The 16941-nt window shown below is 40.8% G+C and overlaps 1 protein-coding gene across 2 annotated transcripts in view; it reads left to right on the top strand.

Moving 5' to 3' along the window:
- SIMC1 (SUMO interacting motifs containing 1) overlaps positions 1 to 16941 on the top strand; it is a 377806-nt gene that overhangs the window by 234096 nt on the left and 126769 nt on the right. For both annotated transcript variants that reach the window (XM_069244585.1, XM_069244586.1), the window contains exon 6: positions 15072 to 15179. In XM_069244585.1, coding sequence (XP_069100686.1) covers positions 15072 to 15179 — 108 coding nt within the window. The remainder of the gene's footprint in view (positions 1 to 15071; positions 15180 to 16941) is intronic.

The following is a 16941-nucleotide window of genomic DNA, read 5'->3' as shown; positions in this document are numbered from 1 at the left end:
GACACATACCCAACTAGGCCATCACCACCTGAGGACAGCACAGCCTATTCACAAGTGGTGGCTAGAGCAGCTCAGTTCCATAATGTGGAACTACACTCTGAACAAGTAGAGGATGACTTTTTATTTAACACCCTCTCCTCCACCCACAGCTCCTACCAAAGCCTGCCTATGCTCCCAGGCATGCTACGCCATGCAAAGGAGATCTTCAAGGAGCCAGTTAAAAGTAGGGCAGTAACGCCTAGAGTGGACAAAAAGTATAAGGCGCCTCCTACGGACCCTGTATTCATCACCTCTCAGCTGCCACCAGATTCTGTGGTGGTAGGGGCTGCCAGAAAACGGGCAAATTCACACACTTCTGGGGATGCACCTCCCCCAGATAAAGAAAGCAGAAAGTTCGATGCAGCCGGGAAGAGGGTCGCTGTCCAGGCAGCAAACCAGTGGCGCATCGCAAACTCACAAGCGCTGCTAGCGCGATACGACAGAGCCCACTGGGATGAGATGCAGCATCTAATTGAACATCTCCCAAAAGATCTACAAAAGAGAGCAAAACAGGTTGTTGAAGAGGGTCAAAACATTTCCAACAATCAAATACGCTCCTCTATGGATGCAGCAGACACAGCCGCAAGGACCATTAATACGTCGGTTACCATCCGTAGGCACGCATGGCTCAGAACGTCTGGATTCAAGCCAGAAATTCAGCAGGCAGTACTTAACATGCCAGTAAACGAAAAACTTCTGTTCGGTCCGGAGGTCGACACAGCCATAGAAAAGCTCAAAAAGGACACTGACACTGCCAAGGCCATGGGCGCACTCTACTCCCCGCAGAGCAGAGGATCTTGTACCACCTTCCGCAAAACACCTTTTAGAGGAGGGTTTCGGGGTCAGGCCACACAAGCCAGTACCTCACAGTCCGCACCGTCCACCTACCAGGGACAGTACAGGGGAGGCTTTCGGGGCCATTATAGAGGAGGGCAATTCCCTAGGAATAGAGGAAGATTTCAAAGCCCCAAAACCACTACCAACAAGCAGTGACTCACACGTCACTCACCCCCCCCCCCACACAACACCAGTGGGGGGAAGGATAGGTCAATATTACGAAGCATGGGAGGAAATAACTACAGACACATGGGTCCTAGCAATTATCCAACATGGTTATTGCATAGAATTCCTGCAATTCCCTCCAGACATACCACCAAAATCACAAAATTTATCAAAACACCATTCACAGCTTCTAGAGATAGAAGTTCAAGCACTACTGCAAAAAAATGCAATAGAATTAGTACCAAGCACACAAATAAACACAGGAGTTTATTCACTGTACTTCTTGATACCAAAAAAGGACAAAACACTGAGACCAATTCTAGACCTCAGAGTAGTAAACACATTCATCAAATCAGACCACTTTCACATGGTCACACTACAAGAAGTGTTACCATTGCTCAAAAAACACAACTACATGACAACCCTAGACCTCAAGGACGCATATTTCCATATACCAATACATCAATCTCACAGAAAATATCTAAGGTTTGTATTCAAAGGAATACATTACCAATTCAAAGTATTGCCTTTCGGTTTAACAACCGCTCCAAGGGTATTCACAAAATGCCTAGCAGTAGTCGCTGCACACATCAGAAGGCAGCAAATACATGTATTCCCGTATCTAGACGACTGGCTAATCAAAACCAGTTCGCTCACACAATGCTCAAACCACACAAATCAAGTCATACAAACCCTCTACAAACTAGGGTTCACCGTCAACTTTGCAAAATCCAACATTCAGCCAAGCAAAGTACAGCAATATCTAGGAGCCATAATAGACACGACGAAAGGAGTAGCAACGCCAACTCCACAAAGAATTCACAATTTCAACAGAGTCATTCAACACATGTCTCCAAATCAAACCATACAAGCAAGAACAATACTACAGCTCCTAGGCATGATGTCCTCATGCATAGCCATTGTCCCAAACGCAAGACTGCACATGAGGCCCTTACAACAGTGCCTAGCCTCACAGTGGTCTCAAGCACAGGGTCACCTTCTAGATCTGGTGTTAATAGACCGCCAAACTTACCTCTCGCTTCTATGGTGGAACAGTATAAATTTAAACAAAGGGCGGCCTTTCCAAGACCCAGTGCCACAGTACGTAATAACAACAGATGCTTCCATAACAGGGTGGGGAGCACATCTCAATCAACACAACATAAGAGGACAATGGAACATACATCAAACGAAACTGCATATAAATCATCTAGAATTATTAGCAGTTTTTTCAAGCACTAAAAGCTTTCCAACCAATCATAACCCACAAATACATCCTTGTCAAAACAGACAACATGACAACGATGTATTATCAATACAAACAAGGAGGAACACATTCAACGCAGTTAAGCTTATTAGCTCAAAACATATGGAAGTGGGCAATCCACCATCAAATTCGCCTAATAGCACAGTTTATTCCAGGGATCCAGAATCAACTGGCAGACAATCTCTCTCGAGATCACCAGCAAGTCCACGAATGGGAAATCCACCCACAAATTCTGAACACCTACTTCACACTCTGGGGAACACCTCAAATAGACTTATTTGCAACAAAAGAGAACGCAAAATGCCAAAACTTCGCGTCCAGATACCCACACAAGCAATCCCAAGGCAATGCCCTATGGATGAACTGGTCAGGAATATTTGCTTACGCTTTTCCTCCTCTCCCTCTCCTCCCGTATCTAGTAAACAAATTGAGTCAAAACAAACTCAAACTCATTTTAATAGCACCAACGTGGGCAAGACAACCCTGGTACACAACACTGCTAGATCTTTCTGTAGTACCCCACATCAAACTGCCGAACAAACCAGATCTGTTAACGCAACACAACCAACAGATCAGACACCCAGATCCAGCATCGCTGAATCTAGCAATCTGGCTCCTGAAATCCTAGAATTCGGACACTTACAACTTAGCCAAGAGTGTATGGAAGTAATAAAGCAGGCCAGAAGGCCATCCACTAGACACTGCTACGCAAGTAAGTGGAAAAGATTTGTTTGTTACTGCCATCATAATCAGATACAACCACTAGACGCAACTCCAAAACATATAGTAAATTACTTGCTCCATTTACAAAAAGCAAAGCTAGCCTTCTCTTCTATTAAAATACACCTTGCAGCAATATCTGCATACCTGCAGACTACCTATTCAACTTCCTTGTATAGGATACCAGTCATCAAAGCATTCATAGAAGGTCTTAAAAGAATTATACCACCAAGAACACCACCTGTTCCTTCATGGAACCTAAACGTGGTCCTAACAAGACTCATGGGCCCACCTTTCGAACCCATGCACTCTTGCGGAATACAATTCCTAACCTGGAAAGTTGCCTTTCTCATCACCATTACATCTCTGAGAAGAGTAAGTGAAATTCAAGCGTTCACAACACAGGAACCTTTTATACAAATACATAAAAATAAGGTCGTCCTACGACCTAATCCAAAATTTTTACCAAAAGTTATTTCACCGTTCCATCTAAATCAAACGGTAAAACTACCAGTTTTTTTCCCACAGCCAGATTCTGTGGCTGAAAGAGCACTACATACATTAGATGTCAAAAGAGCATTAATGTACTACATTGACAGAACAAAGAACATCAGAAAGACTAAACAGCTATTTATTGCATTCCAAAAACCTCATGCAGGTAACCCAATATCAAAACAAGGTATAGCCAGATGGATTGTTAAATGCATCCAAATCTGCTACCTTAAAGCAAAAAGACAACTGCCCATTACTCCCAGGGCACATTCAACAAGGAAAAAAGGTGCTTCAATGGCCTTTTTAGGAAACATCCCAATGCATGAAATATGTAAGGCAGCCACATGGTCTACGCCTCACACATTCACCAAACACTACTGTATAGATGTGCTATCCGCACAACAAGCTGCAGTAGGTCAAGCTGTATTAAGAACTCTATTTCAGACAACTTCTACTCCTACAGGCTAAACCACCGCTTATGGGGAAATAACTGCTTACTAGTCTATGCAGACCATGTGTATCTACAGCGACAGATGCCATCGAACTGAAAATGTCACTTACCCAGTGTACATCTGTTCGTGGCATCAGTCGCTGAGATTCACATGGGCCCACCCACCTCCCCGGAAGCCTGTAGCAGTTCAGAAGTTACCTTCAATTTTGTACATTTGTATATATATTATTTAAACCTTTAATAGGTACATACTTACACATTTCATTGCGCGGGCACTATTACTATAGTACAACTCCTACCTCACCCTCTGCGGGGAAAACAATCGAAGATGGAGTCGACGCCCATGCGCAATGAGCACAGTGACTCAAAAACACTTCTTCGAAGAAAAACAACTTGTAACACTCCGACCCAACACCAGATGGCGAGCTATGCAGACCATGTGAATCTCAGCGACTGATGCCACGAACAGATGTACACTGGGTAAGTGACATTTTCATTCTAGTGGACTGTCCACCCAATAGTATTTCCAGGTGGAAAGAGCTTTGAAGCAATTTAATATACCCATGGATACCACAGATTAAGCAATGCTTTTTGTAAATATGTAAACAGTATTCACGCCCATTTCTAAAGGTTACCCCAAATCTCATTCTTGTCTGGTAGAAGGGAGAGCACTTGGTGAAAACTCTAGCAATGCTCCTAGCACTTGTCCCAAATTCAGTTCAGGCCTTATGCTTTAAGTTTCAAAACCCCATATAGCATTGAGGGAAAAGATGCTACAATAAATAGACAAAACATATTATTAGATTAAATCCGTATCAGTAAAAAAAAAAAAAAAAACAGCCAACAATGTACTGTAGTCCCTTATATAAAAAACCTAGTTTAAAAATGTTGTTCATTGTATAATAAAACTAAGGAAAATGTAAAATACAAATACATACTAGTTAACAACTATTCACCTCTTCGAAATATAATACTGTTGCATACAATTTCAATAAAATATTTAGATTTGGACCTAATATTCTAAGTATTTTGCTCTGTTTCTGCATGTGTCATTTCTTGGCTAGGTCCACAAAATTCAGAAGTCTACATTGTAGGAAGCTTAGGCACGCGATGGTCTGTATAATGTTTAGCCAGATATCTTAGCAGAGTATCAAATTCAACACGTTTTTCTTGTGTGGCTATTCTTAATCATCTCTTTATTAGTTTTGATAACTAGTTATCATACCAAACTACATCTAAATCTTCCCCCCTCCCCCTCTTTGTCTCCCTACATATAATCTTGGCAGCCTCAGATCAAGGCATTCACCTTGCTGCTGTTACTGGGGTGTTATAACCAACAGACACGGTATTAAATTACAATATATCTAATTTTCACACAAGAAGACAAAGTTCAATTGCCTTCAGATTCGTTTGTTGACACATCCATGAACTTTTTTCAGCACTGTATTCAGACAGAAGACAGCAGCAATTTCCCCAACTGGACCATTGACTGTTCCAAGGTCAAGCTACAGAGCAGTCGGATTCTTACACTTAAACATTCGTAACACTTTTTTAGTAGGCTGGGACTTAAACTTAAGCAGCAAAAGTCCTCACTAAATCTCAGTATTCCCTTGCAGGTCCTGTGAGCTATCCTAGCTGCTGCACAAGACAAAACCTTCTCATCTAAGTAGTGGTTTACCTGGCCTAAAAAGTCCTTCTACACAAGTCCTTACTGGGGAGCCTGGTTTCCTGCATCCTGCCATTGCCATTTTTTAATTGATGCATGTGCCTTTTCAGAAAGAATGGAGGTGGCGGATCACAGTGTCATGGAACAATAAGAAATCATGCTAAAAGAAAAAAAGCTCTTCAGCGGCGGTGTAGAGTACACAAGATCTGGTGGTACTGCATTCTGGAGAAACTCTTTGCAATTCATACTGACCATTGCCTCCATGACTCCTCAGAGGGCTGATGGGAGTGCACCTACAGAAGTTGTTGTTTTAAGGCCTCTGGTTAGACAGAGACCAACACTTTCATATCAGGACAGGGGTATCAAATGCAATCCATCTAGGGCTCCAGACATATTCTCCCTAGTCAAGGGCCCACAAAAGAAGAGTGGAAAAAGTCTGTCTGAGATCAAGAGGTAGTTCATTCGAGTGCTTATCAGATAGAAATGCAAATAATTCCCCTTCTTCACGAGTAGGCTCACATTTGGGGGAAGTGCTGAGATTTATCTTAGATGATTTGAGAGATCTTATGGGGATGTTAAGAGAAATTAGTTTGTGAAGCGAAACTGGAACATGTTTATAAAAAGTCCAATACACTTTCTTAGTTCTTTAAATGTTACCCTCTTTGCTACTGAAGGCCAGTGTAGTTTTTTGAGATGTGGGTAGATGGAACTTTTTTCTGGAAGATTGAGTTTCTATGTAAGGTTGTTGATTGTACCCAGAGAGCACTTATTGGTGTAATCTAATCCAGAGGTGATAATGGCATGGACTGTTGTTTTCGGTACTGATGTTGGACTGATTCCTATGAATTTCTTAAGGGCTTATAGCAGAGGAAAACAGCTGCCTGCCACTGCAGTGATTTGATGTTTAAAAGAAAGGTTCCCATCAATTCCCAAATTCCTGACTCCGTCCTCTAGTAATCAAGCCCAGCAGAGATCGAGAGACCATCAGGAGTCATTACAAGTGGAACATTTACCTAATAGGAACGTTGCCGTTTTTTTTCTTCTGAATTTAGTTTCATGCACTTTTAAGCCTTATAGCCTTCTAGTATCAGATTATGTCCAGCAGGTGCCAGTTATCTCAGTTCTTTTTTTTATGCTCCAGGTGATTGGCTGTTGGAGCACTGAATTCGGCCTTTTTGGCTTTTTCCCCATCTAATATCACTTTAGACTTTTTTTCAGAACAGCTTTGCTCAATGGGTTTTGATTTCTAGACTATTTTGTCTTTCATTTTCTATCAAGAAATTCTTAATTTAGGACAATTTAAATTTCATCTTTATTTGCCATTTGTACTACGTGTGAGAGAAAAAAAGGCAAAATCAGATTCCTCTGATCTGAGTATTCTTTGTCTCCCTGACATTCCCATCCAAGACAAATGTCACCAGTACAAGACTTTTTTCAGCCATACCCAGAAGGACAGGTAGAAGATTCGCCTACATTTAAAGAAGGAGCTTCGCAGAGAGCACAAAGTGGTATGTGAAGTCAGGACATCGCATATGCGAAGAGGATCAGCCCTCTAATAGTGCGCTGTCTACCTTTCTGAGAACCAGATAAAAAAAGAGACTAGATCCAGAAAAAAAGATGACTTTCTCGTTCAGCCTCTATTACTTCATCAAGGCTATGTACAGTAGCAGCCTGCTTTGTGTTGAGAACTGGATGGACGTTGAAGAGAAGACAACATTCGACATTGAGACACAGATGTTTGATGTTGAGACACAATGGTGTTGAGACATAGAAGACTTTCAATGCCGAGAGACCCTGCAATGTCCAGATACACAGGTTCTTTGTTCTCCATCATCAAATCTGAAGATTGTATACGAAATATTAAGGTACAAAGGTTACCAGCGACTTTAGACTTGTAATGCTCAAGAGCATATTCACCACCTACACCATCCTCGCCAGAGGTCATTCCGATTCTTCTCAAGATCAGACTTCTCCACAACCTTCACTGGCACAACACCTAGTTCCACCAGCGACTTCTCCACATTCTCCTGCAGATTGTTCACCTCCTCATCCTGTGGTGCCTTTGGGCACTCTGTAACAAGCCCATCTATTGCACCAAGAAAATCTAAGTCTCTGCCCACTTCCGGATCTCATTGCAGAGCAAGACCGATATGACATTGCTCATAACGTTTTAGAGATAACTTTTCTTGTAGACATTTATCTACGTGCCAGACACTAGTCAAGGACGTGTACCTATTCCACAGCGATGTCTTCTGACTTAAGAAGGTTTTCCTCTTCATTGACGGACTCTCCTCCATCAAGAGTCTAACTCGTCAATGACATTAATACATTTCAAAAGGCACACATGCGGGGAGCTACCAAGCTCAACATTCTGACGCCACCGTGCTCGTCAAGGCAGCTTCTTCTTCTAGTTACTCTAATGCTTGCATCAGCAAAAGCTGCCCCATTCAGTTTACAGAAAAAATTTAGACCAGATATAGAAGCTCTATTCCTACATCAAGATCCTCCGTCTAATTTTAGTAGTGGTCTTGGCTGTAAAGAAAGTTCATACTACTACTTCCTCATCAACAGTTTGACAAATCGAGAAAAGTAGAAAACTTGAGTATGTGAGACTTGAGGTATGTAGGACAGTGGCAACTATTGTGAAGTCAGCAAATGCTACTGCCCTACTAGGCAGGTAAGACTGATCCTTATGAGACTCTCTCCAACAATTTGTGGACGATCTGCCAGGAGATCACAGGGTAGATTTTATGAAAGTCTTGAACAAGGGTGTGATCGTATCTATCCAGGTGATCAGTGTGGCCTCCCCGAATCATCTCTTTTAGCAGCACATAGTTATTGCCATTGTTTTGCCATACGTAGGAATTCTTGACTAAGATTGACAGCCCTCAAACCAGAATCTCAGCAGAGGATAATCATTTACTCTTCTCTGGTATGTCTTTATTCAAACGTCGTATAGACAATGAGATGGCTGTGTGAAATCAAAGATTGAGGCTTAGAGTACTGTTGGTTTGGAGACATGTCAGGCACAAAAGAAGGCACTGCAACACTTAGAAATGCTTCAACAAATAAGTAAATGTACTCTTGCAGAAGCAAGCTGTGAAGGCAGTACCTCTTTCCCAGCAGGAATCTAAATGTATTCCTGTTATTTTTTGATAAATAAACAAAAGGTCTAAAAAACAAATTCAGACCCCTCATAGATATGAAAGTTTCAAACAAATGGATGTGGAGAGAAACTTCAGCAAGCTAGTGTTAAATCAAGTTTACCTTCAGATCGATCCAGAAGATTGGCTGCGGTCCATAGATCTCCAAGGTGCATACTTCCATGTGCCAATAGTCAGGAAGCCCTGAATTTTCCTGAGAATCGTAGACAAAATCAACTACTACCACTATATAGTAATTTCTTTCGGCTTAAAATCTGCCTGAGAACATTCTCGAAGTGCATGGCTGTTGTCGCAGCACATCTCAAGCAATGCAAGATCTTAATTTATCTGTAACTAGACAACTCGCTCATCAAGGCATCAACACCCCAACAAGCTTGACAACATTACCAAATAACCGTCTCTACTCACAGTTGCTTAGAACTGCATGTCAATCATAGGAAATCAAAATCATCCCATGTGCTGTCTGTTCGTTATCTAGGAGCGATTCTGCAACTGCTTGTCTTAGCCACTTGTGACATTATCATTATCAAGACCTCGTGGTTTCAGCAATGTCTCAGATAGTTCAATTTCATTCAGAGTTCACTTAGAGGCCAGCAGGCTTGTGCACCTTCTGCAGACTTACTCCTTTTAGGTGGCACAAAATGGAACCTGAATCAAAATAGATTCCACAGCTTAATTTGGCCCAGTCGTGTTTACAAATCTCTGCTGTTGAGGTTCATTTGACTTCCTATAGAAAATCCCCCTTCACAAACCTCTTTTTTTCAAGATCCCTGTAGTTAAGGATTTCTTAGAAAGCATTAAATTTATTCCCCCAATATGTAGACCATTTCCCTCCTGGGAATTGCACATTGTAGTGTCACGTCTCATGGAATCTCCATTCAAATCTATCCATCAAGCCTCATTATAACATTGTTCCTGGAAAGCTGCTTTCCTTGTGGCTATCACGTCGGCCTCCAGGGTTGGCGAAATTTAGGGTTTGTTCTCATGAACAATGTACAATATTCCAAAGCAATAGAGTAGTCATACGGACTCTTCCAAAATTCTTACCTAAGGTAGTTTTGGGATTTTCTCGTGAATATAAATCAGACAATTAACTTACCCATGTTCTTTCAGAAACTTAGTACTCCAACAGAAAAATGTCTCTACACGTTGGATGTAGGAAGAGTTATTCGTAAGTCCAAACAATTATTTGTAAATTATGGCCCCTTATTCACAGGTCTAGCTGTATCCCAAAAAATCTCTGTCCAGATAGATAGTTTCTTGCATTCTGCTATACTGACTTAGAGCAAACAAAACCTTAGCTGGAAAATCATCAGCCCACTCTACTGGAGGTAATTCTGCTACAGCTGCTTTAATGAAGAATACTTATATCACAGAAATCTGCAGGGCAGCCACGTGGAGATCTGTTCACACCTTTACAAGTTGTTACTGTCTCAATTCAAGTGCTAGGACAGATGCCCAATTAGGGCAAACCTCCTTGAGAAAACTCTTTGCTCAATTCCTTCTGTTAGTCTTCTTTATCCTTTTCCACCACCTTTTTTAGGGATGGGCTTTGCTAGTTTATTCAGTGAATATGCTTATCATTGGAGATGCCTGTACGAGAAGGAGCGTTTTCTTACCTATAATCCTAGTTCTGCTTCAGGATAACCTTCATTGAGATAATAAGGAAGCCTCACCCCTCACGACTGGAAGGGGCAAATATAGTTAATAGTCTCCCTAGTCTTTAGTACTCTCTCTCACTCTCTGAGATCCCTGTCACCTGCTGTCCATGATGGTATACTGCAGGGCTGTAGGCCCTTAAAGATGCACTGTGTAAATGTTCATGCTAACATAGTTGCAGTCTATATCCTTCAACCCCATTTTCTTTGAAAAAGGTTTGTGAATGAGATATTTTAGAAAGATACCCCGTCTCTGGGAATTTTCCTATTTCGTATTATTAATTTGGCCTTTTCAATGGTAAATAATTAACAGAATTGGCCGCTATAGCCTATTTAATAGGATGCAACACATTTTAAAGTTATATGTTAAAACTTGGCCTTCCTGAAATAAGGCGAAGATGAACATATAATAAGATATATTTTGAAGATGTGCTCTGCAATCCCATGCATAGGCGTGGCTATTAAATCTAGGGGTGTTTAACCCTAACAACAGCATAGTACCTTGGGGAAGGTTTAAACATTTTCAGTTATACAAGATTAATTTGTGGCCTTGCATTGCTACTTTGTTATTTTTTAAAGACTTTAAGAGCCGTTAATTAAACATTCAAGTTGTTTGGAGTGCCGGCTTGGACTTTTCAGTAACTTTCATATGTATATCTACATATATATATTGAGTTCTGAACCTTTGTCTTTATATTTGTATCTGCGTCTGACTCTATCTCTATAATATCTTTGTACGAACACCTTTTCATATATGTGTGCAGATCGATGTTTCGGCATGTTTCTTTTCCGACCTCTTCGTTCCATCATCTGTCATGCACATGGTACGACTTATGTCTCCTTTTATCTCTTGTTATACACATTACGGTTCTGTTACACTTCTCAACAGCTGCTCCGTTGGTGTGTCTGGAGAATTGCCATCTATTTATCTTCTTATTTTTCCTACCAGCGTTAATTTCCTATTTGTTGGTGGTTTTGCCTATACATCCGTGTGAGGCAGCCTGCATGCATCACTCCTCTTTTTCACTTATTCTCTGTGGCCCTCCCTTATTTGGTGTTCCCTCCAAATTCTCAGTGATTTTTGCAGTGGTCTTGCACCTTGGTCCTTCTCCCTTTTACCATTACAGCTCCTACCTTAGGCTATTCATGTTTATTTTCCTTTTGATTGTTGTCTACGATAGCTCGCTTTTTTGTTGCCATGTGCTCTGCTCCCTGTGGCATTCGGTGCCCCCTTGCAGAGTTTTGTGGTCTTCCACTATTCTTCTGGTTCTCACAGAGGAGACGCTTTACAAATAGAGGTATTACTAACCTTAAACCCTCTAAAAAGTGTTTTATGACAGCTAGAGGGGAAAAGGACTGCTGAGATAATCTATTCATGTAAGCCCTAACAGCTAGCAGATGTAGATTTATGGATCAAAAATTGCAGCTTTGACTAATCTAGGTGAAGGAGATGCAGTAGTACTGTATCTCATTGGCACACAGTAGGGTTAAAACATGGCTGTATGATTATTTCCCTTAGAATATGTGGCTCAGAGACAGCCTTGTTTCTTCTTTCAAAATGTCCATCCAAGATTGTGGCAAGTGAAAATAGCTATATTGCACATACACAGGGGGCTTGGTGCCAAATTCATTGTCATATTGAGATGGAATATTTTTGACTTGCAACCTAGACAACAGATGTGGTTTGAATGGAAATCTTTTGCCTGTCCTTTCTGACATGTGTATCAGCTCTGTGTATGATCTCTGGCTGTGTCATTCTCGAGCAATGACAACTTGAATACTTAGGTGTCATCATTCTTGATGGATTCAGGAAAGTTAAGAAAAGGTCAACAGAAATTTCTCTGAAAAGCCGGGCACTTTGTTTTTTGTGCCACTGCAAATATGTCTATTTGAAGAACACTATACTGAAATGAGCACAGAGAATATTGGTGCTTCTTTCCCTTTGTCCTTATACCGGATCTCCCTTTGAGGGATTCCTTGGGATTCGAGAGACCTGTCAGAAGTAAAAGCCTTCTCCCCAGCTCTGTAGAAGGAGCCTTTTCTCTGGCTGCTCTCTCTTGCTCTTTTTGTTCCTTCTTACTCTTCGGGTCCCCAACCCTAGACAACTTCACAGTCTTTTAATGTTCTCATTTAAATCATCTCCCAAGAAGGAAGGCACACACACCTACTGGATGTGTGTAATTGGTACCACATTACCTTCCCTTCCACATTTGGGCACTTCGCAAACAGTAATAAATGACTGCTAAAAGTTTTTTTTTTTTTTTTAAATAGAAAGCAGATTGAAAACAGTAAGACAGCAAAGAGATCTGGTGGTAGCAAACTAATTCAGCAACGTAGAAAATATTACTTACAAAAAGGTGACAAAAAACATTTTGACTTTCTGGAATCTTTCGCTCACAAGCTGCAAAAAAAGACCAAAGCTGTGAAGAAACTGCCAGTTCAAGGGATGAAGACATATGAAAGCTGCTGTTTTTGTTTTCTCTCCATTCCTTTCCAATATTTGTCCTCTAAGAGGGCATGGACAGCAAGCTTCATTTGTAGCTTCTGCTGTCTGTGTCCATCAGAGTGGATATTTGGATTGGTGTTCAAGTTCTCTGTTGCTGTTTCCAATTTGGAGATAAAGCTTTTTTCAACCTTTGGTCACAAAATGAGGACTCTTTTTTTTTTTTTTTCTTTCTTCTTTATACAAACCCTTACAGGATTACAAAGGATCACAGGATCACCATAATTTGCCCCCAAATAGACTATTTTTAAACCATAAATATTTATATGAAGAACAACGGCACTTCACACAATACGTCATTAAAAGTAGGTATATCCAGTCAAAGAAATTATATTGTATAAATTGTGATTTAATCAATAATGTCAGTGATCAGGTGTATGTAGTCTCACCTGTGATGTCACTTCTTGGTAGCAAATTATGACTTCCTGATGGTAGTGTAAGTTGTAATTTGTGTACCATATAGTCAACAAGACAAAGTTCAGGGGCTGTTAATTTTTTATTTGGAAAAATAGCATCACTCAAATTGTGGTTCAGCTGAATTTTTTTTAAGTTCCTTTCCTGTCCCCTCCCCTGTAAACATTAAAGGGTTTGCACACTCTGTCCATAATTTAATTTTAGCTGTGTTTTTTCTGTGAATTTCAGAGTTTATATGTTTTAGTTACATTAGCAGTAGGGCCACTCCCCATGTATACAGCTCTAAGTGTAAACGGGCTCAACCTAAGTACAGCAGGGTTTGATTCGGGTGTACACCCAACTACGCATTTGTCCAAACCTCTCTCCCCATGTCCATTGGCCATGCACGTTAGTGATTTGGCCCTCCACCTAGCCACCCATGCTTCCCCATTGGTTGGCGCTGAATTGCCTATTCATCCTACCAGGTCCTGCTACCAGATTTGCAAATGTACAGAAACACGCGAAAAATAGTGCTTATTCCCAATTTCAAAACGGTGGCTGCATGAGCTCAATTTTTACAGAATTTGCATGTTGATCTTCATTAAATTTGTTTTCCTAATGTATTTATTCATTTTTAACCATTTGTCAACTTCCTTTGTGGTAGGAATGGATCATCATGGCTCTTTTCTCTGTCAAACTGTATTCCATTGCACAAAACTAACTAGTTTTGACAAATTTGTGAAGTCCAAGATGGCAGAAATAAATTTATTCAAACCCTTCATCAGCCAAAGACACTTCATGAAAAATTCAAATGTGAATGGCAGAATTTGTGAGTTTTCAGCTAGTACGTTCAACGACTAAGTCCTAAACAACTGCAACATTAGTACAGAGTTGCTTTTGCCAGTAGTGTAACATATATTAAAAGTGGGCTGGGTGTCCTACAGATGCATAGAAAATTTTGTGTTGTGTGTGGATTCAGAGAAAATACCTATGATGGTGGGAGTAGGATTACGGGTAAATAACCTTTCCACCTTAGCTATTTCTGGGCATAACACCTGGGTGAATTTCCAGTATTCGAGAAGCAGCCCAAGTGGTTGCTGTTGAAAAACTGTTAAGCCCTTCTTGAGCAGGATATCGTCATTCTTCACTGTATAGATCAACTTCCCAAAGGGGGACAGAAACATGCTGCAGTATTCTTGTCACCACTGCCAGCAGTGCTACAAATGCCCTTACTTTTTTGCTAGCATAAATTTAATAAAATAAACCAACCATAAAACTAGAAATTGAGTAGATTTTTCACTGCTATGTTTTGCTGAAAATTCATCAGAGGCCCTCTTCTGCAAATATCATGATGGGTATTGGTCTTTGGTTCTCATGCTTTTAAATTGTCCCCTGCATTTGGGTGTACTGACAGACAATGGGTAAGCAAAGTTTATTAATCTGCGAAGATTTTTTTGAACTAAATAAATTTTATTCTGCACTCAATGAATGGTGTAATCCTGCTCAGTGATGCAGGACATCAGAAGCCCACAAAGTACCACTGTATTAAAAATGTTCATTTAAATTTCATTTCTAGAATCTAATTTAATTTTGGTTTTAATTTCGTCTTCTTACATTAATATTTACATTCAATCTCTGACTCATAAGTTTTTTTCATCTTTACACTGCGAAATGTGCTGCTCATTGTTCCTCTAATGTCTCCTGTTCTGTGGGTAGGGATGTGATCCGATGGCTCATTGATGCAGTGAAGTGCTGTTCCATTGAAGCAGACCATGAGAACAATCCATCCCTGTTGCCCAACAACACCAGGAACAAGGAGCAGATGTGAGAATTGTTCTATCTGTGTCAGTTGACACTTTGTATTTCGTGTTCTTTTGTTAACTCATGTGACTTTGAATGCAATGGTTCGATGAGGTTAGAATTTGTATGTTTGTGCGTATGCGTGTATTTGCATGTGTGTCACGTTAATGGGGGAAGCAGCATTTGCTAAACCCTGCATGTATGTTTCATTTGCATGCTGTTTCCAGTGATTTTGCCTTCCAGTATGTGTGAACAGTTATTCAGTGTACACAGACTAACATCAGCATTATTCATAACCTCAACAGAATGTTGGATGTCCGTTCTGTTCCCTTTTTGCCAAATCCCCTTGTTTCCAATTACTCTGGTGCATATCCTGGCTTACTAAAGACACAGGCTAGTGTCAAAACATCCCATTTAGCTCAATGTTTTGTAAATCTCTTAAGGCACTGTGCAGTGTGGGATCTGCTTCAGGGGCTCCATTCACAATACAGTTTATATTGTGGATAGTGTTGCCTATGTATTTGAGCACAGACATTCAAAGAGAGAGTTTTAATGGAAATTGTCTGTAAAAAGTATCTCCTTTCTCCTCTGCAGCTGTGTTTTATGATATACCACCCTGAATATGCGTAAGTATGTAGCTAGCGAGAAGACTCCTACGCAAAGAGGTTAAGCAGTAGCTTTTTTGAATCTATTACATTTGTACCGGATTTGTACTTTGGCGGAAAATACTGTTTGATATGTAATGACCAGAATTTGTGTCTGCTCTTGACTATGCTTACAGTGTGCCCATCCCCATCTTCATTGATCTTTGTGTGAAAGTGGATTATTAATTGGGGAGGATGGAGTCCAGCACAACTATTAATGGCATTATTCTTGCTAGTCTATCAAAGGTTTCAGTAGCTTAAACCCGAGCTCAACCCATGATAGATATGACACAACAGACTTACCTTAAAGAAATATGTAAGCAATCTAGAAGTACCAAAAACATTTATAAAACATGAAACAATAAGAATCCCACTCGTATTTATAAAAATAAAGAGTATTCCAAAGTACAAAATCACACCAGAAATCCAATAAGGGGACTTTTCAAAGTTTTTAGATGAAAATAGCACCAAAAATTGTGATGTGCCAACCAAAGTCATCTGGTTGTGCTTGACGCAGGACGGAGGCGCGATTAAGACCAACTGCGATGGAGCAACGGTCAGAGACAGAGACCAGGTTACTCTCTGTCTGGAGTCTTACCTTTTGACTTGGTCCCTGACGTGGAAATCAAAAATCCTTGGTGGGTCGAGGCAGCAGGCTGTGGCCAAGACGAGCTACACAAGGGCGGATAGCCATCAGACGAAGTCATGGAGAAGTTTGGCCGGAAAGTTGGAGAAATTAATTTGGCTCCTTCACCTGGTGAAGATTTCTGTCTTCGTATTTAGTCACTTTTTTTGGAGCTCAGATTCCACCAACAGGGCAAGGCGGCAAGCTGTAGCCAAACAGGGCCCCACGAAATTAGGGGAGCTGTAGGTCTCTGGCTTTCATGAGTATTTCCTCCATCGGCTAGAAGTCACGTACGCACACTAGAATGTCTGATGGGCATACATTTTTGTCTCCCTAGGGACTGACTGAGTGGACCCCATCAAGTTGTAGTTGACTCCGCTCTTTGTGTCCTGGTATAAGCAGGAATAAGGCCCGCATGTAGCCCACAATGTCTGTGCTCTCAACTCGACACCCTTCACAGTTGTATGTTGTTCTGCTTGATCTGTTTTCAAGGTCTTCTGCATGGTCTTCAAGGTCC

Source organism: Pleurodeles waltl, chromosome 7 (genome assembly GCF_031143425.1).
Source record: "Pleurodeles waltl isolate 20211129_DDA chromosome 7, aPleWal1.hap1.20221129, whole genome shotgun sequence".
NCBI classification, from domain to species: domain Eukaryota; kingdom Metazoa; phylum Chordata; class Amphibia; order Caudata; family Salamandridae; genus Pleurodeles; species Pleurodeles waltl.
This window is presented reverse-complemented; position numbering and strand designations above follow the sequence as displayed.